The sequence below is a fragment of the Pholcus phalangioides genome, unplaced genomic scaffold, assembly GCF_987345545.1.
Source record: "Pholcus phalangioides strain wild (caught in Gottingen) unplaced genomic scaffold, Ppha-v1.0 ptg000042l_1, whole genome shotgun sequence".
Classification (NCBI taxonomy): domain Eukaryota; kingdom Metazoa; phylum Arthropoda; class Arachnida; order Araneae; family Pholcidae; genus Pholcus; species Pholcus phalangioides.
This window is the reverse complement of record NW_028301628.1, coordinates 20,856,100-20,877,409: the sequence shown is the minus strand read 5'-3', so window position 1 is coordinate 20,877,409 and position 21,310 is coordinate 20,856,100. Positions and strand designations below refer to the sequence as shown.

At 38.8% G+C, this 21,310-nt stretch overlaps 2 protein-coding genes across 2 annotated transcripts in view; one reads left to right on the top strand and one right to left on the bottom strand.

Moving 5' to 3' along the window:
• LOC149064636 (FRAS1-related extracellular matrix protein 2-like) overlaps positions 1 to 10,813 on the top strand; it is a 40,470-nt gene extending 29,657 nt beyond the window's left edge. The window contains exons 17-24 of the mRNA XM_089255144.1: positions 856 to 964; positions 1,081 to 1,267; positions 2,940 to 3,044; positions 3,881 to 4,008; positions 5,559 to 5,826; positions 6,008 to 6,195; positions 7,365 to 7,517; positions 9,179 to 10,813. Of these exons, the coding sequence (XP_089111270.1) occupies positions 856 to 964; positions 1,081 to 1,267; positions 2,940 to 3,044; positions 3,881 to 4,008; positions 5,559 to 5,826; positions 6,008 to 6,195; positions 7,365 to 7,517; positions 9,179 to 9,781 (1,741 nt within the window). The 3' untranslated portion in view covers positions 9,782 to 10,813. The remainder of the gene's footprint in view (positions 1 to 855; positions 965 to 1,080; positions 1,268 to 2,939; positions 3,045 to 3,880; positions 4,009 to 5,558; positions 5,827 to 6,007; positions 6,196 to 7,364; positions 7,518 to 9,178) is intronic.
• Positions 10,814 to 11,598: 785 nt separating this feature from the next.
• Cht7 (chitinase 7) overlaps positions 11,599 to 21,310 on the bottom strand; it is a 79,344-nt gene continuing 69,632 nt past the window's right edge. The window contains exons 11-17 of the mRNA XM_089254800.1: positions 21,120 to 21,243; positions 20,732 to 20,856; positions 19,127 to 19,250; positions 17,913 to 18,098; positions 17,176 to 17,295; positions 16,772 to 16,964; positions 11,599 to 15,170 (exon numbers count right to left, since the gene is read on the bottom strand). Coding sequence (XP_089110926.1) covers positions 14,959 to 15,170; positions 16,772 to 16,964; positions 17,176 to 17,295; positions 17,913 to 18,098; positions 19,127 to 19,250; positions 20,732 to 20,856; positions 21,120 to 21,243 — 1,084 coding nt within the window. The 3' untranslated portion in view covers positions 11,599 to 14,958. The remainder of the gene's footprint in view (positions 15,171 to 16,771; positions 16,965 to 17,175; positions 17,296 to 17,912; positions 18,099 to 19,126; positions 19,251 to 20,731; positions 20,857 to 21,119; positions 21,244 to 21,310) is intronic.

Genomic DNA, 21,310 nt, shown 5'->3' with positions numbered 1-21,310 from the left:
GCAGTGAAACCCCCCCCCCCCACACCCCCGTATCTGCCGGGATTCACGTGTATACAGGGTGCAACTAAACTGATGGTCAGAACTGTGAGGGGTGATAGAACTCGCCAAAATAAACAACTTTCACCGTACACTGTGGGGTCAGAAAGCCGTTAGACTGCTATAGCGATATACCGATCATCAGAGGGGGGCGGTAACCCAGGGTCAATCCGGTACAGGTCTCTGGACAACTACTTTACTTGTTTGGAATTGTTTTCATAATCGGTATATTACTATAGTACCAAGCGAAATCGACGAGCGACGTCCGCAACTGTTACACACATGATTGCAGCGTCACTTAGTACGACAATATCTGCCGGTACTGTGCACCGAAGGCTCCACATGAAGGAACTGTACGCCCGAGTACCACGTGTTTGAGTTCCACTAACCGTCCAATCCGGAGGGGCGAGATTAACGTGATACGTCGTTTTGTTATATAAGCCGTCGCGTGCTCAACTTTTGGATGCCAGTGTACATATTGACTTGAATGCCCTTTGAAAGCTCTATTTTAATTAAATAAGTCAGTCCCCCCATTTATATGGACAAATTAAGGTTCTACTGCACTACTAAACTGCGCACGAACATGTAACGTTCGCGTGCCGCGAATGCAAAAGCATTAGGCATTTCTGGTCTGGACGCTCTGCTTTTATTCAAAAGTCTTCAGATGCTTCAAGGATCAGGTGCGACGTCTTACGGACTTGTTGAAAGTTTTAGACCGAGTTGTAATGAGATGTTGCGACAGACAATATTGAAATTGAACATTTAATTACTACTCGCGTTGAATAACGCAACAATTCACTTGTGTGTATTGCTTTACAGTTTCTACAAGAACTTGGACTTGGAGACATGTCTGTGGGAATTCACCTCATACTACGAGTTATCCGAGCTCGTCAATGAATGTGGCGGAACAGTCAGTGCCGACGCAGAGGTGAGTGTGGAAAAAAAAAAGAATCGAGGTTCCAATCAGAAGAGACCAAACTATTTGCTGATTGGCAAGAATAGAGGTGAATAATACTGTATACAATATCGTTTTCTCTGTTATAGGTTATGAATTCTGTGCAATCGTACGTTTCAGTGCGGGTGCCTCTGTACGTATCTTACGTGTTTCATTCCGCGGCGACGACTTGGCAGCATAGCGATCTCAGCACGGAGCTGAAAATGACTTTCGTCTACGACACTGCTATACTGTGGAGGCAGGGAATTGGCCCACCTGATGATTCTCAGTTGAAAGGTGAGAGCTACGAAATGAAATGACCATTGCTATTCATTATGCTTATTAGCCTGGATTTGCAAGGAGCGGCCTAATGGTTGGGGTTACTACTTAATCGTACATGCAGCTCGTACACATTCCTCGGGAAATTTCTAATGAATTGGTACATGCCTGAAAATGTGTGCGTGGGGCCATAACGTATTTATGTTGCCAGAGTTAGGCACGTTTTTCGTGTTCTGGTGGCGCTGTCATCTATGTATTTCGAAGTGAAAATGACAAACGTCCGAATTTTTTCATTGTATGTTAGTATCGTGTTGAAGGTCTGCGTACTCTCTGTGGAGATGCTTTTCCAAATATGACACTGGCTGGAATTCGCGCCTAAAAGTCGGAAAACCGCAGAAAACCACTTCAGTTCACCACTAATGTGCCGCCAATCGGGATTGAACCCGTATACTCGAACTTGCGATTACAGACCAGATTTATGCCCACAAGCAACTTTTATTTTGTCAGATTTTGTTGGTTTGTGTTATTGACAGTACAAAATTGAAGCTATATAACAATATACACACTACAGCGTTGGACAGATACAGGGTGTCAGGGAAAGAGCAACCCCCCCCCCCCAACTGTGAAATTGAATAGCAAAAAAAAAGGTAAGAAAATAAATTAATTCTTTTTGTGTGTTTGTCAAACAGCCTGTAAAATTTTAATTAACAAGTCTAACAAAATTATGCAGTTATAGATTTCAACGCTAGATGACACAACAAGTATATTTAACTTTCGGTACTTGTCAGCAGTGCCATCTTAACGCATGGACCCGACCGGGCACGGCCCGTTAACCTCAGGAGGTGAGGGGCTCCCACAAAAATGAGATTTGATTAAAATTTTCTAGAATTATCCAGGTGGGACCTCAGAAAAATCACTTGACCCGGGGGGGGGGACCATGATTCTCTTAAGACGACCCTGCTTGTACATTTGCAACATGATGATGATGCCGGCTTTACCTTTGACGCTGGGGGAGATGACCCCGTATCACCGCCCATGCTTTCGCAGGGGGGATGACCCCCCCTCCGTATTACAACCAATGCTTTATGCATGTAGCCTACATCTAAATTGTATTGGCACAATACCATCTGTAAATGAAATTTTCAACTAAACTCAGGTAAGATGTTGATAAAAATTATACAGGTTCTCTTTGACAAACATACAACACAATATAAATTTATTTTTTTATCCGCGATATTCCATTCTTAAAGTTAGGGCGCCCTTTATCGGACACCCTGTATGTATACTCTGGTATAACCTGCGAAATATATACGCACCGGCAGACTGCTCTATGAAATTAATACACATTATAACACACAATGATTGCATATTTTTTTCTTCGTGTTTTTCAACGAAACCTGTAGGAAATAAACATGAAAATTGCTTTATTTCTTGCCATCTCACGACAAATGAAAAAATAGTCTTATACACTTACGATAGATGGCAGCATAAATCTGAAGGTACCGAGACCCGTCAAAGTTCAAACTGAATAATTTTGTATTCTCTTGAGGGTACGCCAAAACAGTGCACGCTGGTTCCCGATTCTGTTATTTGACCGTACCGTCGCAAAATTGGAAAGCAGCGTGCACTACGTTTGTACCCTTAGACCTGAATCACCGATCTGAGTTCAGTCTGTTAATTTAATTTTCAGGTTACTTGTTTCCAACTCGGATGACGATAGGACGTGATGGCCGATTGGTGATCAATTTCAGAACGGAACCGAGATTCAGAGGATTGTTCGTTATGTCACATCCAGGTAATGCTACGAAATGTTTAATGTGTGTCATTACTCCAGAGTCGTAGCTAGGATATTGTCGCCCCCAACACGATTTGTAACGGTTTTTTTTTGTTCTCACCTAAAATTTGCGGCCTCATAAATTTCGCTGCCCGTGACAATCATCTCTTCTCCCGCACCATAGTTACAGCACTGATGTAAGTATCATAGAGTACGTTTGTCTGCTTCCTGCGGGTAGATATTTTCCAATGGCTAGCTTTCTCACCTCTAAGTGGGAAAACCGCAGAAAACCAACTTCAACCACTACAGTGTCGGAATTGGTTTTTCTCAGGGTGGGGGGGGGGGAACTGTATCTTGCCATTTCCCGGACTTTAAAACGCTATAGTTTTGCAATAAAGTGTTTTTTTTTTTTCACATTATCTTTTGGAGCAAATTGGAGTTTCACGGAATTTTGAAATCACGAAACTTGAGTAACACAAATACTTTCTGATAGTGTTTTACTGCTCATTCTGTAGTTAAATATTATATTGCACTTTAAGTAAAAAAACAAAGAAATCTCAGAACATTGTCCCTCCAAAAGTTTGCCGCCTGGAGCAGTCACCTCCCTGCCGCTCTCTAGTTTGGCCCTGCATTACTCCTGACGCTTATCTTATTTGCATCTTGCGTCACCATGCATCGATAAGGGCAACGGGTTTCTACGTACAGTTCAATGGATTATTTCTTTTGATGACATAGGATTCGCGGATTATTCCATTTACGGATGAAATTGGGTTTACTTCAATTTAGATAAGTGAATCCTCAATCGTGCGAATTTTCGGTTTATGTTTTAGGAATTCAAATTTCATCTTCTTCTTTAGGAACGAATATCAAGTCTATGGTCCACACAACAGATCATCCCGAGTTGACATTTACTCTGGAGTTGCTGAGAACCGACCCAACTTATGCGCAATCTCAACAGGAATGGCAGTTCTATTCGGACTATGCTGTGAGGATTATCTTTGTTTTTTGTTTTTATAAATTGGGAAGACTTGAAATGTATATTCTTAAGCACAGTTACGCATATATACATACAGGGTGATTCAGAAAAGATGGGAAAAACTTTAATTGGTGATAGTACACACCAATACAACAACTTAAATCAATTTTCATCCCCATGGTCTTACAGGAAAAAAAACTCGCTAGCGCGTTTCGAAACTGCCGCTCCGGAAACGTTAAAACGGCATTCCAGTTGAAATTTATCGTGAGAAAAAGTACGCCATGCATGCAAATGTAACCTGGGAAGAAGAAGAAGATACCGTATGCTAATCTGCGTCACAGTGAATGAAAGGCACAGATGCCAGCCTTGTGAAGTTATTCCAGCGTGCAACCGTTCTAACAGTTGCAAAGTACGATAATGGCGCACTTTAGTAATACTGAAAAAGCAGATATGCATGAATGAAATTCGTGTCCCCTTTTTCAGTATTACTAAAATGCACCATTATCCCGCACTATTATGCACGTTACAACTGTTAGAACGGTTGCACGCGGGAATAACTTCACAGGGCTGGCATCTGTGCCTTTCATTCACTGTGACGCAGATTAGCATACGGTATCTTCTTCTTCTTCCCAGGTTACATTTGCATGCATGGCGTACTTTTTCTCACGATAAATTTCAACTGGAATGCCGTTTAACGGTTGCAGAGCGGCCTTTTCGAAGCGTTAGTGAGTTTGCGTTTCATGTGAGACGATGCATTCTTTGATGATAATTGTTTGTATTAGTGTGTACTATTATCTCTATAAGTTTTCTGAATCACCCTGTATGTAGGGTGCACAGCAAATGCGGGGTATGGCGTTTTACTGTTGAACCGTTGATCCTAGAGGTGTACTTCTAATTAGAAAAAGGTTCCAAATAACGTGTAGTATTCAGATATCTCATTTATGTTGCAAGGGGTTGAATAGTTATTAAAATGAAAAAAATTAACTTTTTATACAGCCTCTGTCAGCTCCAAACCCCAATTAGAAAGTTGTTGTCTTGTCACTCCTGATGAAAAAAAAAACAAATTCCACATTTCTAAGTGCAATATTCACTGAGATATTCGAAAAACGAAGGAAATATGGGGAAAAACAGTGTTAAATGCGGGTAAAACGGGTTTTCCTCATTTTTAACGCTGTTTTTCCCTGAATTTCCTCCGTTTTTCGAATTGGAATATCTCTGCGAATATTGCACTTGGAAACATGGAATTTTTTCGGCATCAGGATAGACAGGGCAACAACTTTCTTATTGAGTTTTGGGGCACACAGGGACTGTATGAAAAGTTAATTTTATTATTTTAGTAACTGTACAACCCCTTGAAACATGAATGACATATCTGAGTAGTACACGTTATTTGAATACTTTTCCTAAATGGAAGTATACCTCTAGGACCAACTTTTCACCAGTAAAATGCCATATCCCCTTGTTTGATATGCACCCTGTATGTGTATATATATATATATACACTCACGTAATTTTCAAAAAAGAGAAGAAAATGATTTCTCTTCCAAAATACGTTTCAGGTACGTGATTACTCTGGAGTGTATCACATTAAGCTAATTCCTTGCGTAGCTTCTGGTGAGATGGAGTACAAGAATCCACCAGACTGCGATCCTCGCGAACCCTTGACTTTTGATGTGAACGTGAGGTTCCAGCAGGTCAGCGATCCCGTGCCCGTCGAGTACAGCTTGAACACGGAACTGCACCTCGTGAGGAAGCGAGAACTCTGGCTTCCGGACACGCCAGAAGATGTCCTCACGACCACCGACGCTGACGCCACTTTCTCGCCCGGTAACAAAATTTTGTGACTTACATATTTCTCACCCCCTTCTGACTCAATCATAATATCACCAAATGAGACATTATTCAGATATTTCTCATTCTTTTTCTGCATGCGATGGGCCTATGTTTCACGTGAGCCCATATGGGTACATATTATCCTGTTACATCATTATACCATTTCCGTCTCCAGGTGATACTATTTACGGAAGAGTGATGGTTGATCCGACTCAGAATCTTGGCAAGTCTTTCTTTGTTAACGTCGAAAAATGTTTCCTGTGTACGGGGGTCGACGGCTACGTTCCCAAGTACGATCCCACCACTAACGAATTCGGATGCGCCACCGACTCTACCATGTTGCTTCACTCTCTGAAAATCATAGTGAGTATGGATCCGAAATCGGCATAAAAATTAGCTTTTCCAACTTCTTCTGATTAGCCAGATCAACCCTCGCTAATCAGTTATCGCTGCTCGATGTCTATGCACCTTAGGGGTCATTCAAGTATTACGTCAGCGCATCTGGGGGGGGGGGGGTTTCGGATTTGATGACTTTTTTGCTGACAGGGGGGGGGGGAGGGGGGTTTGAAGGTTGCTTACGTCATCAACCACCCCTTTTTGAAGATATGAAATAGTCTAAGCTGCTGACGGGAGGGGGGGAGGGGGTCAGTTTTTTGGTGACTTTTGCTGACAAGGAGGGAGGGGGGTTAAAATGGCTGAAAATCTGCTTACGTAATACTTGAATGGCCCCTGATTATCATCCGTGAATCTTGCTCTTTGCCGAGTCAGGTATTTTGCATTATGTCGTTTATTCCGTTGTTCTTCACCCTTTTTACATTTGCGGATCAGTGGAAATAGTACTATAACTTAACAGCAGATGCACCTCATAACTATTCCCCCGGAGAACTTCTAACAAATTGCGCGATTATATGCAGGAACGTTTTGTGCGTTATATGCGTAACCCTAATATGTATGTAATTAGGGCTACGCAATAGTATAATTGCGTACATATATTAGGGCTACGCTCTGTTGTGTGTTGTCAGAGCTTGTTGAGTTTTCTTGCCAGTGCTGCCATCTGCCTTCCATATTTTGAACCTAATCCTTACAGGGGAAATCCCGAGATATCTCGTCAAACTTTAATCTGCTTTATTTTAGTCACCCCGAAGTGAAGTGTAATGACTGAATATTTGTACCATTGTGTAGGCCTGTTGCTCTCTGTGGCGAGAACTTTTAAATGGGGAGATCGGGCCTCCAAGTTGAGAACCACAGGAAACCAACTTCGGCCGACCAACCCCCGGCGACGGGTGATTGGTAGAACGATTGAGGCGTTTGATTTGGATAACTGATAATTTCAACAGTAATTTTCCAAGTAAAAAAAAAATCAGAAATACCGCATGTCACTGTTGTGATAAAATAAGTATTATTTTCCCAATAATAATTCTTGTTTTATAATTTATTTAATTATTTAATTAATTATTAATTAATTGTCAATAATTATTTTCTCATTTTTTCCCCCACTAAGTTTCTGAGAGTGCTTTGACGTATTCTTTCAGGACAGGGATTCACCGAATTCCGTCGTGACCGAGTTGGCGAGTGTTCCCTTCAATGCGATGTTGGCATCCGACGACCCGGATGTTGGCGCTGACGTCCTCAGGAAGTTTCCTTCGGCTGATGGATTCCGTTTCAGTTCGTCTCCGCTGTTTCAGGTGAAGTCAAATTAAACAGTCTGTCGAACTTCGTGACTGCACTCTTACCACTGGAAGCTGCAAAGACCGAAAACAACAAATCGCAGAAAAAGTCGCACGCATGCGCAACACCGCTATATTAAATAGCCTAGCGCATATATGCCACTTGTTTCCGCTCGTAGTAGCTTGCAGTGGATGACCGGCCTTAGTTGTGTTGCAGGATTACCACTAGGCTAATGGTATTGAGTAAAGGATGTAATTGAGTGAAATGACTCTAGTTGGTGGTAGAGTTACATACAGTTTGTCCCAAATTGTTTGCACAGTGGATATCTTTGCAAACCGTTGACTTTAGAAACATACTTTCAGTTACAAAAAGTTTCCAAATGACGTACGTATCAAGAAGTGTCTGAAATTTTCCAAGGGGTCGTATACGTAAGAAAAATTAGGAAAATTCTTACGTATACGTAAGAATACGTAAATATATATTCCACATATAAAAAAGTTTATATGTGGATCCTGTATGCTAAAACTTTCCATTGGTGGAATGCAAATGTGTCTATGAGAAGTCAGTTATAAATAATTGCAAATTTTAAATACAATATCAACGGATATATATATTTGGCTTGAAGAAGTAAAGCTTTCAAGTGAAATATGTTGGGAAAAATGTGCCCACTTTCAGAATCCATCACAGCTGTATATGGGAACCCAGGATCATCTTAACCATGTCGGCATGGCTTGGGGGGGGGGGGGCTCATGTCCATAATGATGACATCTACATGAAGAGATCTGGTACAATGATTTTCGAGTGTAAACATGTAAGCTGCTACAGTTACTTCCAGCTAAGTAGGTCTATCTATAGGGGCCTCGGAACATCATTTTGCTCGGGGACCCATGACGGTGAGACGGCTATGCATGGAACCCCCACAAGAAGGGAGCTCACTGAACTGTAGCCTAAGGTAGGTGTGGACCCATAGTAATACGTCGGAAAAAAAGATATATTGTGTAGGTTCGAGGGATCATCCCGTATTTTATACAGACATATTTTTCCCCCATATAATTAGCCTATGATTGAGGGGGGGGGGGTGTGGGGATTACAAATTGCAAAACGTTATTAAAATGAAAGTTGTAAAAATTTTGTAATTGTCAAAAAATAATGGTAAAAAATGTAATTTTTATATACGTATATATTGTGAGTAAAAGAATGTAAACTATTGAGTTCATTCTATTTGTGTGCAGTCCCTGAAAATGGCATTTTTAAAGATAAGAAAACTTGCCAAGCCAACACAGTGTGATAAGTTGCAAAAACATAGTGTGATTTTATATATTTAATATCTCTCGGATAAATATTGTATCTAAAAATTAATATTTTGCAAATGGTTCTTCAAAGCGGGATTTACATTTCAATAATTGGAAGTTTTAGCAACCGGGGACTGTATAAAAAGCTAATTTGTTTATTTTTTTTATGCATACGTATTTGTTTGACCCCTCCAACAAATTTTGAGATTTTAAGCAGCTATATTTCACACCATACCTGCACAACTATCACTATCCAGTTGTGATTTATTGTTATTCTCGACTGTTGGATGAGTTTTTAAACGCCATAATGTTTTAATGATTATTTAATGCTTTCTCGTTGCACCATTCAATCAGAATGACGAAACCTTTTGCACCGTGTATTTCAGGTATCATACGGTCGTCAATGGTTCATTCACTGCTTCTACACAGTTCGGTCCAAGAGCAACGCAGCCCGCATCATTGGAAAGCGGAGCGTCACGTCCGAGAAAGTCGTTGCACCGTCGTTCGATCGGTCGTATTTTCGGCAGCCGACGATTCTCAACAGCACTCTTCGTGCCGAAGATAACGAGCCACCGGAGTACGACACCCCATCGTTAGCGCAAGCGGGAACTCGCATCAGGAGGTCTTTGGGAGATCGTCTCGCAACGGGAGAAGACGGCCGCGGGACCAACATGAACCCCATCATTTTAAATTATAATGCCCAGGGCTACGTCATCGAGAGCTCGAACATTTTCGGAAGGTCCGGTGGTGGTGGAATGGCCAACGGGAACGACCCTTTCGCAGAGATGAAACTCATCACGATCGGAACTGCAGTTTCTTTCGCGTTGCTTTTCGTGATTTCTTCGGTCGCGTTGTACGTGACGAGGAGGAAACGGACGAGCGCCGTCCGAGACAGTCCTGTCCCTACTGTCATACGTTACAGTGAGAGAAGTCGGGTGGTGGTGAGGAAGAAATATTTTAGGCGGTCCGAAAAGGACACTGAAGTCTAGTGACATAAGCAAGACTGAAACAGTTGCATAAATTGATTATTACCAAAATCTGTTGGTTTAATTTTGAGCAAATTTGCGTTTTCGGTATTCACAAGAACTGAAATCTGACAGCAGAATGCGCCATCACTGCCCGATCTTCAAGAAGTGACGATTTCTATGGGAAAAATCGAGATCTTGATATTAAAGGCGAAAAAATAAGAATATATTTTTCATTATAAGAGTCCCTCTACCCCCCATAACGATTCTTTCGTTTTGACGAAAACGGACGTTATGTTGGGTGGTAGTTACATCGAAAGGAAAACATACAGGATAATCGTTATGTGAAAGCATTTGGGACTTATTCTACCAGTTGTTGTAATGGAATGGTTGCTATAACGAATGTCAACTGTATTCGCTACCATCAACTATTGTTGCGGTTTTATTCTACGATGAAATTGTTTTATTTATTATCAGAATACACTGGACATGTAAATGCTGTGGGTATTTACGTATGCCAATATACGAGGACCGTTTCAAAATTAAAGGCCGATTTTGGTATTCAAGGGGTAGGAAATTTCACCCAAAGTAAACTTTTATCCATAAAAAAAAAACACGGTTTCAATAATTTTCATTTAGGAGAATAGTTATTATGCGAGTGAATATGAGATGATGTTGGCTTTAATCGTGCCATTTGTTGAATTATGTGTATTAATTTGAAATTTGTCATTTTTCGTAAAATCTCACGACTGTGCATTCCAAATGGTAGGATGATTCATTTATACACTCGTCATTAATATTCACTATCACAAGAAAGTGAAGGATAATACTGAATTCAGTTACGAATATCGCATCGATACGTCCGAAACATAGTGAAGTTATTCTGCCTCTTTTGTGAAACTAAACAAATTTGCCATTTTTGCCAAGCATAAAAACCCTCATTTTGAAAATCCTTCGTATGTGAAAGGTATTCTGAAAAAAAAAATGCGTGTACTCTTGTGTGAAAATGCATATAGTTTTTTTAATCATTGTGAGAATTTGAAAATTTTTTTTGCTATTTATATAAAGACTATTCTTTCTATTATTTCCCAAAGTGGATTCACATATATCATCCTGAATTACAGTAAAAGTCCATTATAACGACAGTCACAACCAGAAGAAAAACTATCGTTATAACGGAACTTCTCGTTATAAATGGATTTTAGTTTTTTTGTTGTTTAGAAACATAAATGGGGGACAACATATACAAGATAAATATTTAACCCCCCCTTTCTTTTTCCTTTTATTTGGAACTACTTTTGAAATATGCATCTAGAGTTAGCTGGTTATGGATATGCATTGATGATTGTATAACAAAATTTGGCATTTTATTTAATGCAGCAGTTTCTGGAACTGGAGTATTCGTTGCACTATAAAAATGTCGAAGAGCATTTAAGGGAGAGAAAATGATTGACCGTCGTATTCACCGACATGGTTTAAACTACAAACGGCTGTAGTTTAAACCGATTGAGGTTGAATAGCAGGTTGAAGGATTAGAGATCGACACGGATTGGTTAAAATCCTGAATTTAACTAATCCGTTTCTCACCTCCTTTCACTTATTTTCATGAGCATAAGCCAAAGACTATGGGTTTATGATTTTGGTTCGTTAACATACGTGTAATAGTACTTAAGTATGAAAAAAAAAGCAACTTTTAAATTTCCTTCTGCATACAACTTATTTATACTAATGTTTCCAATACAATATTGTCATATAGCCGACACACACACATGGATATTAGTTATTATCATTTACGTGAAATCTAATTCAATTTGAAATTACACACTCATAAACACAAAACATTTGCTTGAAAATTTCATTTATTTCGTACTTGCTATACCGTATTTACATTATTAGGCACATGCGATCAACAGCAAAACATAAGGAAATATTCATTTTTTTTTTCAGAACATTTACTTTTCCCCGAATGTTTTTTTTTTAAATAAGCAATTAAAATAATTGGCTGTGGAGTAGAAAACAAACTGGTGTCACTTCGTGTGGATTAATTAAGGATCTCTCTCGTGTGTGTGTACGAATAGTTTTTCTCTCTCTCCCGATACTCAGCGACGATGACAAAAAAATAACAATGAAAATAAAAATCCCTATTCTTTACCTCGAGGCCTTTAAGATCGACTTTTGTGATTGCCTTCATTATCGTCGGCATATGGCAGTTAACAAAAATCACCGATATAACGACACACTATAAATGTATATATATAAATTATTAAAAAAATGTTTATTAAAAATGTCTTAGAGATGTGCGCTTTGTTCCAAACAAAGTAGTGGAAAAAAGTACATACTTTTTATTGCCAAAGGCATCCATTGTTGAGTCAAAAAGAAGTAGAAAAGAACATTTTTTTAGGAGAGTTTTGTTATAGGAAGTATAAAGTGTGTGTGTGTGTGTGTGTATCAATAAACTATAGGATGAAATATGAGCGCAGTGAAACCTCGCTACAATGATACTCGATATAATAACGTCCTCTACAACGGTAATTTTTTAACCTTGTTTGGAATTGTCTGTAGTGTGTGTGTTTCTAGTGATAAATTCCTCTTTATATACAACGGTATTCTCTCTCTTTACTACTATAAATCCCTCTATAATGATATTTTTAAATCACCACAACGATATTTCTTTATATTTCGCTAAAAATCACTTCTAATATATTTCCAAATTACTAACCAGTTTTTGTTTTTCTGAGGGCATCTAATAACATCGGTGTTTTTTTGCGCAAAGTGCTTCCTGAAAGTGTTAATGAAGTTGCCGTGAAGCTATTTTTCGAGTAGTACACAAAAGTGTAATGCAGTAAAATTCTTTACAGGACAAAATTGAATTTTATTAATTAACTAATCAATTATAATTTTGCGAATAAATATTTATAAGTACATTTTCTGGTGGTGCTAATAATGCCCACTTAGATGCCAAGAACAGCGTAAATTTGGTGGCACGTTACCGTTCGATATAAAGATAATCCCTGTTCAACGATATTTTTTCTGGGTAAGCAGAGTATCGTTAAATCGAGGTTTCACTGTATATACTACCTTAAAAAGTTTTATAACTTTTTTTGAATATTTGCTAAATGTGAAGGAACTGCCGCAATCCGGGGCTACTTTGCACCTCCAATGCTTTAAAAAAGGATTCGATGCTACCTAGAGGCTATTCTCATGAATTTGAATCTGCATGAGGGAAGATGTTATCGTTCAACTCATGAATTCGAGTTACATCATCTGGAATTTTGGATATCGTTTGCCAAACGTATTTGTTCTGCTCAATTTCAGCTGAAGCCTTTGTCAAGAAACAGTTAAATTTTCAGTCAAAAAATGACGAATGCATCAGTAACTCAAATACACGAGTTTACTGATAACGTTCCTTACCGAGTAGAATCAAACGCGTTCGGAAATATTCATTAGAATAGCCGCTATAGGTAACGTTCAATATTCTTTTCACGATTGGTGCAAAGTTACCCCGTAGGTACAAAGTAGCCCCGGATTACCGTACGCGAGAAACTAGTATACGCAGCCAATTGACAAAGGTTTTTATCCAGAATATAAGCATATATGGAATGCGTGTAGCTCGTAACTCCTGGCATCCGAGGTTATCCACCGAGAGAAAAAGATGTACGTATTCGGAATAGGTTTCAAGCGTCAAATGTGTTGAAAAGAACCTTCTCTAATATAATATGATGATTGCGTACCGAAGGGGATTTTTTGACGATTTTGCCTACACTCACTCATCTCTTACCATACGCTGGATTGATTATTTGGAAGTCCCAGAGAAAGAATTACCTATCCATAGACATTAGATGTATTATTATATATGTATCTATCGGACTCAAAATTTAACAATTGTTTTTTATTTCTCGCGATTAAAAGCCTCAATGTTTGCAGTCACCGATAACGTACATATAATTGGATTAACCTCTTCTTGGTCGGCGTCGCATGTCATACGTTCGACTTTTTTGTGCCCGTATGGTCAGCGACGAAGAGAAAAATTGCAAAATTGTAAAAAACAAAGTATTTCTGAATATTACTGAAAGAGATGGCGCAGCTATATCCCTACTATTTTTAGGTTGTAAAACTTTTTTGTACGTATTTTTAATAATCCTTTTTATGCAGATATTTATCTTAAATATATCAAAGCGATAGATTCGATAAACATAGCATCAGAATATTTTTTTTTAATTTAAAATTCGGGTTCATTGTGGGAAAAACTGGAGCTCAGTGAATGGGATATTAGTGAGATATTAGTGAGCGCTCTTCACTACTTAACCGAACACGCACCTCGTACATATTCGTCTGAAAAATCTCTTACGACCACCAGTAGGTCGAGCGAAAAACTACTTACTGTCAAAAATATTTCGCATTATCGAATTCAGGATGGAACACGTATTTTCAGCAATAAAAAAAACTATTTCGAAAAATAAATCCGACCAAGAAGGGATTAAACCGATGCTGATGTATACTATGTTGGTCACATGATACTATTTGCTTATTCATCAGGGAAATGACGCAATTCACTCAAATTTGGAAAAATATTCATAGTTACGGGACATTTTGAACTTAATAGCTTATTCAAACACTAGTTTGTCATTTAAAGGCAATATACAATACAAAAGAAAGAAAGGAAAGAAATGATTTCTGGTTACAGTGAATATCCTAGGATCGATGTATTTGTGTATAAAAGCACTATAAAGTATCATAGAATGCGGTCGCTTTGTTTGCAGAAACATGCAAATTGAATCCTCTTCTTTCTTCTCTGTATCTTTAAATTTTTCTTTTAAATTTCTGTTATCGTAAAAGAAATGTTTGAATGATAACTTTTTTGCCCTTGCTGGAGCGAAACGAGTTCATTGCGTTTGGCAGTTTCTAGCTGGACGGGCGCTCTTCTTCGTGATTCACGGCTGTGTTAATTAAAAATAAAAATAAAAAACAAACATTGTGTATCGAACTTTGGCTTGTTCATCGACACCGTCCGCGTCGGCACAAAGTGTCCGGTGAAGCTTGGTGGCACAGCAACAACAACAACGATAACAACAGAAAATGTCACACAACTGTTCCGTTTCTCTCTCCGCCAGATGGTGGTGGTGCTAGAAAATAACTGCCTCGGAGTTTGTTTTTTAAATGTCTTGTATAAAGGAGTCTCTAGACGTTTCATTAATTAACCCTCACGGCGTCCGCGCTCCGGACACACTTGCGCAATCGTCCACGTTTTCTGGCCAGTCGCATACGTTTTCGTTGAGATTGAACACGAGGTTGACGGGACATGGCATGTGGTGTCTCCTTTTACCCTCGCACATGTAGTATTTGGCGCATTCTCTCTTGTCGACGTGGTAACTTATATGGCCGTCTTCTTCGTCACACACAACCTCGTCTTTATCTGTCCCCGAAGAAGAAAAAAGAATAATAATGTTAGTAGAGTGCATTTTTACGTGATACATTACGTGCGATTTTTGATCAATTTTAAAAATATGGCAGTCTTTCATGCGCATCGGAAGCTCGTGCTGTGAAGTCTATAGAATATTTTAATGATTTTTTTCATCAACCCTTTGAGCGGTTTTTAGAATTTCCCTGGTCCTCATTAGAACTGCCACAGTGAAAAAAATCACTAAACTCTCCACAAAATGATTCGTGTTTTTCAAGAAGACTTCCTTCCTATTTCATGCAAGTGAAACTACTACAGTCGAATCCCGTTATAACGAACTCCAAGAGTCCGGAGAAATCCCTTCGTTATAACGAAATTTCGTTATAAAGGAATTCCAGGTTTTAGCATTGTGCCTATGTAAGCTAATCCGGGAGGATTAGAAAAGTGTTCGTTAAAACGAGATTTTCGCTATAACGGTATTCGTTAAAACGGGATTCGACTGTACTACTAAACCACACACACATGTGCATGTCCGAGTTGTGAACCTAATGTGAAGCTTGTTTTTTGTAGTGCTGCCATCTGCCTATTTTTCGAACTATGTGTGAAGTGCAATCATTAAAGATTTTACTGTTGTAGGCCTGTTGCTCTCTGTGGTTAGACTTTTTAATGGGGAGACCAGGTTGCATCCGCACCTCGAAGTTGGGAACCACAAGAAAACTTCAGCCGACCACCACTATTGCGACGTTGGGGTTTGAACCCGGGCCCTCGCGATGAGAGTCCGTCACTATGACCGCTCGACCACTACAGCGGCTGCAAGTGAAACTGCTTTTTCCTCCAACTCAAAGAATAATTAAAAAAAAATAAAGGAGAAGAGAAATACTCTATCATTTTCTATTATTTATATAATACTCTGTACCTATATCCCTATACTACCCCGCAAGGAAAGCGAAAAAACTACCGTCCTTCTCCTTTCGTTATCAAACTTTGAGTAAAAGCTGACCCCCCACTGCCAGTTGATCTGACAGGTTTTGGAGGGGAATGGGGAAACATGTTATCACAGAAGAAAAAGACTTGACAACGGCATCTGTGCTCTTCACTACTTGACCGAACACGCACTTCGCACATATTCCTCTGCTTGAATCTCTAAAGAATCGGTAAATGTCGGAACGTGTTGTGTGTGAGTGTATGTATGCATGGCCCTGACGTATTGCTGTTGCCAGGATTGTGCTGGATTCGTGTTCTTGCTAGTGCTGACATCCCACACGACCGACGATGTCCACACGATCGTACAGTGGCTGCACTATTCCCTGCCGAAATAAGAGGGTCTTAATCTCAGAATTGCCAAAATACAAGGCATCAAGTTGGACGAAGTATCTCGACATTGCCGCGGTAAAGGTTGACAGAAACAAATGATGAATTAAGAAAATGAACTGGGCACGCCCCAATTAAATTTTCCGAAAACATTCAAGGAAAAAACTCGTCCGTGTTTCAGAGCGAAAACAAAAATAGCAATTTCTATGGTTGCCTTAAATTATTTCCAAGAATCAGAAAACAAATTTCAAAATTGCAAGCAAGTGTGAAAAATGTCGATACCCGGGCAATAGTTTCGTGCTTACCTATAAGCTGGCCATACGAATTGAGCAATTCACTTCCGAGTGCTTCCAGGTTGGCGACGTGGTAGCCTTTGAGTTCGTCTTTGATTGTCGTTATGAGAGGATATTTGAGTCCCATGCACGATCCTCGGAAATCATCCATGTCCACAGACCAGATCATGACGCCTCCGTAACCCTGTTCTTTCAGCCACTGAATCTATAAAGTTATATTGGAAGAAGAAAGAATACAGTATATTGTAAATCACGCTAAATTAGGCACAGGCATTCATTCTACTCGAAAGAGTGAGTAAGCGGTTGTTGTGTGTGCAGGTATTTCTCTCTATGTCAACTAATTTTAACTTTTCTAAGATTTGCACGTCGTAATTATACTTCAGATCGCAAACGAAATCGAATCGCATGCTCAATACCTTCAATTTGAGACTTCTTTGGTCGTCGAAACCGACCCATTGGTCGTCCTTATAAGCGTATGGCACCATCTGTTCGTTATCCCACACCAGTATCGCACCTGATTTCAACATGTCACAAATCTGTAAGTTTCAAGAGAGAAGGTCCAGGTGAGAAATGGAATCTTTATGTATATATAAAAAAATCATATGAAATAATAAAGACCACGAGTGTATATAGACAGCAATGAATGAATGAACGCCTGAACTTTGCCACTGGACTTATCCCGTTGCCGAGATCTCTTCCAGTCCAGCTTCGTGGCAGAGTCTGGAACAGTATATATATATAGACATTATGTATATAGGCAGCAATAGAATATCGAAAAAATACTGTAATTATTCCTCTATTTTTTCACCGGCTATACACACACCTTATTACTTGTACAAACTAACTACGTATTGTAACACAATATAGGGTGTCTCATAAAGTCGTAAATAATTTAAAAATTCATGAAAAAATATGGAAGGAATAGGTATATTTTCTTGAATGTGAATTACGTTGTGTTCTCACAAAGGGGAATTTGTTTTGGTACAAAACAAAAAAACAGTTCAAATTATTGTCGGCAGACGGTGCTGCACGAAAGTAAATCACTGGACAGTAAATAATCCCATAAAATGCAGGTTGCACGATTATCAGCTCATTTCTGAATATTCCGCCTGCACCCCTTCCCCCCTCTTCCCATTTGCTAGACGAGACTCACTTCAAAGAAAGCCAGAACGCCGGGTTCTCCAGTATAGTTTCCTGGTTTTCCGCCGTCAATGGCCGGTGCTCCGATATCCGTGAGAGAAGTGTTCTTCAAAGTGAACGTTCTTCCATACGTTGGAATACCGACGAGAAGTTTCTCTTTTGAGGCTCCTTTCTCTATCCATTCCTTAGCGCTGAAATCCTACAAATTCCATAAATAGAATTTAAAAAAAGAAACCAAGTACTAAAACAATTCGCATGTATTAACACTGAGTAAGATATATGTATAATACTGATGGATCATTGAATGACCTTTTTTCATTTTCAAACCGAACACAGCCCCGGTCTTATCGCAATGGGCAATTTGCTACCGAGTGAGTTGTGCCGGAAGTGTGAGACTGTTAGGTTCTCACTTCCGGCATTGAACACATTCATTATGAATGTATTAATGAAAAATTTAAAATTGGACACATTCATTATGAATATGTCCAATTTTTTCAGTGCCGCTATCTTTATTTCAAATTGTGAGGGAAGGGTTATGATTGAATAACAGTACCGTTGTGTACCTGTTGCTCTCTATGACGAGACTTTTTAATGGGGAGATCGGTTCAACGTTAGAAAAACCAACTTCAGCCGACCCGAGCTGGACGTTTGGACGCAGCTCTTAGGAATCCGGAAAATCGGCCGGATCATTACAATCGTTAATTACGTCTTACGCATTTAATGTGTATTTTTTAATAATAAATTTACGAACGATAAAATACAGCTGTAATTGATAGTACAGAATAAACATTAAATGAATAAGGTGTAAAATAATCGATTGTAATGATCCGGCCGATTTTCCGGCGTCCAAACAGCGCGCTTCCGAGTGTTTCGCGTGCAAACGTCCCGTAACTAGCCGATCACCAAAATTTTGAAAAAATCACTGTGGTGTCGATTTTATAGATAGATCACTGAAGAAACATGATCTTTGTGGAAATTAATGGTTCTCATAATGGACAATCTCCTAATTTCACAATTTATTTGTGACAAGAATTTTGTTGTAAACAAGTTTGAAAATCCTTTTGTTTGATTTTTTGTGATTTTTTTAATTAAAAATATTTTATTGACAAAAGTTTCTACCCATTTAACGTGTTTCGTTTAACGTCTCCTATAACGTGTTCCGCGTGGCGCATGTCGATCCATGAATTTTTGAGAAAAATCTCTTCTTAAAAGAAAAGAGCAACTCACCACAGTCAGTTTCTTCTGGTAATTGGTGGCCGTGTATAGAGCATAGAGAGGACTGTTGTGACCGACTTGTCTCTCCCAGTTACCGTGGAAATCATACGTCATCACATTAATCATGTCCAGGTACCTACGTTGAAATCGAAAATGTGTTTAACTTGAAGTTACCCTTAATATGAATGGATCGAAAAGATTTTTAGATACACTCAAATGCAACTCGTAGCTCGAAAAAATTTTGTTTTTGGAAATTATTAAAGAAAAAAGTTATTATAAATAATGTTTGTGATTGACATATCACAAAGGAAAAAAAAATATCCCCGGGTTCTTAGTACACTATATGGCCAATGGACACCTTGGAGTAAAGGCATTTTTTCCTCGACTTTTTAGTAAAGTACTAAACGTATCCTTCTGCACAATTTCAGTCATCACACTCAATAGTTAAACTCACACATTCCAGTGCGGATTCGTTCACGAATGGTTTAGGGGCGATCGACAAAGAATTAAAAGTAAAAAAGTTTTGGATCAACCCTGTACTATAAAAAGCTGCAGATGTAATATTAGCAGATTATTATTATTTTTTTGTGTGCAATACTTGTATGCATTTTCGTGGGAAAAAAGCACGCATATTCAGGAAGATATAAATGTTTCTTATAAAAATCCCAATTTTCATCGCATATTGTTTTGCTTATAACATGCGGAGTTTTCAATCAATCGTCCCGAAATTTACAGAAAGTTTGACACCGAACACGAGACGCGCTGAAAACAAATTTAAAGTATAACAATTTGATATTCGATTTCAGCATTCGATAAGCATTTCAAATGAATGATTTTTAATTGCATACGTAAGAAATACCAATTTTATTTTTTTCACGATTCAGTTGCCAGATACATAGCGTAATTTAGATAAAAGTTCCAGTTGTATGGCGTGTAAATTGAGATAGATGTCGGCGATACAGAGTGAACTGTAATTTGATTTACTTACTGAAAGTATCAAGATGATAAGGGATTTCTCACAAATCTACATTTCGATTATTTTCTGCTATTTGATTGTTTTGAGAAGGAACTCGCAGCATTATGCAAATGAGCGAAGAAGTGTGTCTGATGCTATATAATAGAAATGCTTCAGCCTAACACACGTGTATGATGCCAAAATGAAAAAAAAATTAAAGGAAATAATCAAAATATCAAATTGTGGAAAAATCCCTTGTCATCCATCCCATACATTCAGTAAGTAATTTAAACCACAGCTCTCTATATCACCGATATTTCTCTGCGTTTCCGAAGCCGTACGAACATAATGGCGGCAGCTTTTCCGACTCTGACAGTCTGCGCGCGACGGATTGGTTGAAAAACCTGCAGACCGTTAGAATCGGAAACCAGCATGCATCATTTTCGTACCCTAAAACTCGAGTTGAGCACCCACAGGTGTTTTAGACCTGTGGTTTATCAACGACTCTGCCAAAGTGTCCACTGACATATGTTATGGCTATATAGAGTATTTGCTTTTATTATGGGTTTCTTCGTCATTTTGTTAGATTGTGATTAGATTGAAAAAATAATTGATGAAAAAATTAAACCGAACTCATAAATTTGATTCGAATAAGTACTGACTTGTTTATTTCGGTTACATCATAACCAGCTGCCACGGCCTCGAAACTTGCAGGAACGGCAGCGGACAGAATAAGCCTCGGCTTACCGCTGGCTTTTCCTTCACCATCGAAAGCTTCTCTCAAATCCTGCAACAATAATTAATAACAATAAAGGTCAATTATTGTTAAAAAGATCCCTTTCCTTGGTTAAATCTCAAAAATTATCATTTTTTATTTAATAATAAAGTTTTCAGATGTTTGGGCGTCGTTTCTTCTCAATTCATTTCATTCTTCTCGCACTTAATAAGTTTACGAATTCTATTCCCACGAAATTCGTAATTTTCCCGACTCAAAACGGGAAGTAATCAAAGAAGCAGAAATAAAACGTAATTAATTTCGTAATTAACAACCTTGATGAGATTGGTGAATTTCTCTTTGTCTTCGGCTCCTCGGGGGAATTCCCAGGCGATGTCGAGTCCGTCAAATCCCTTCTGTCTCAAATACTCGATGGAATTAAACACGAACAGCGATTGCCTACAAGATTGAAACGGAAAAGAAGAATGCAATTAATAATTATTCATCACTTTTGATTCCTTTAATG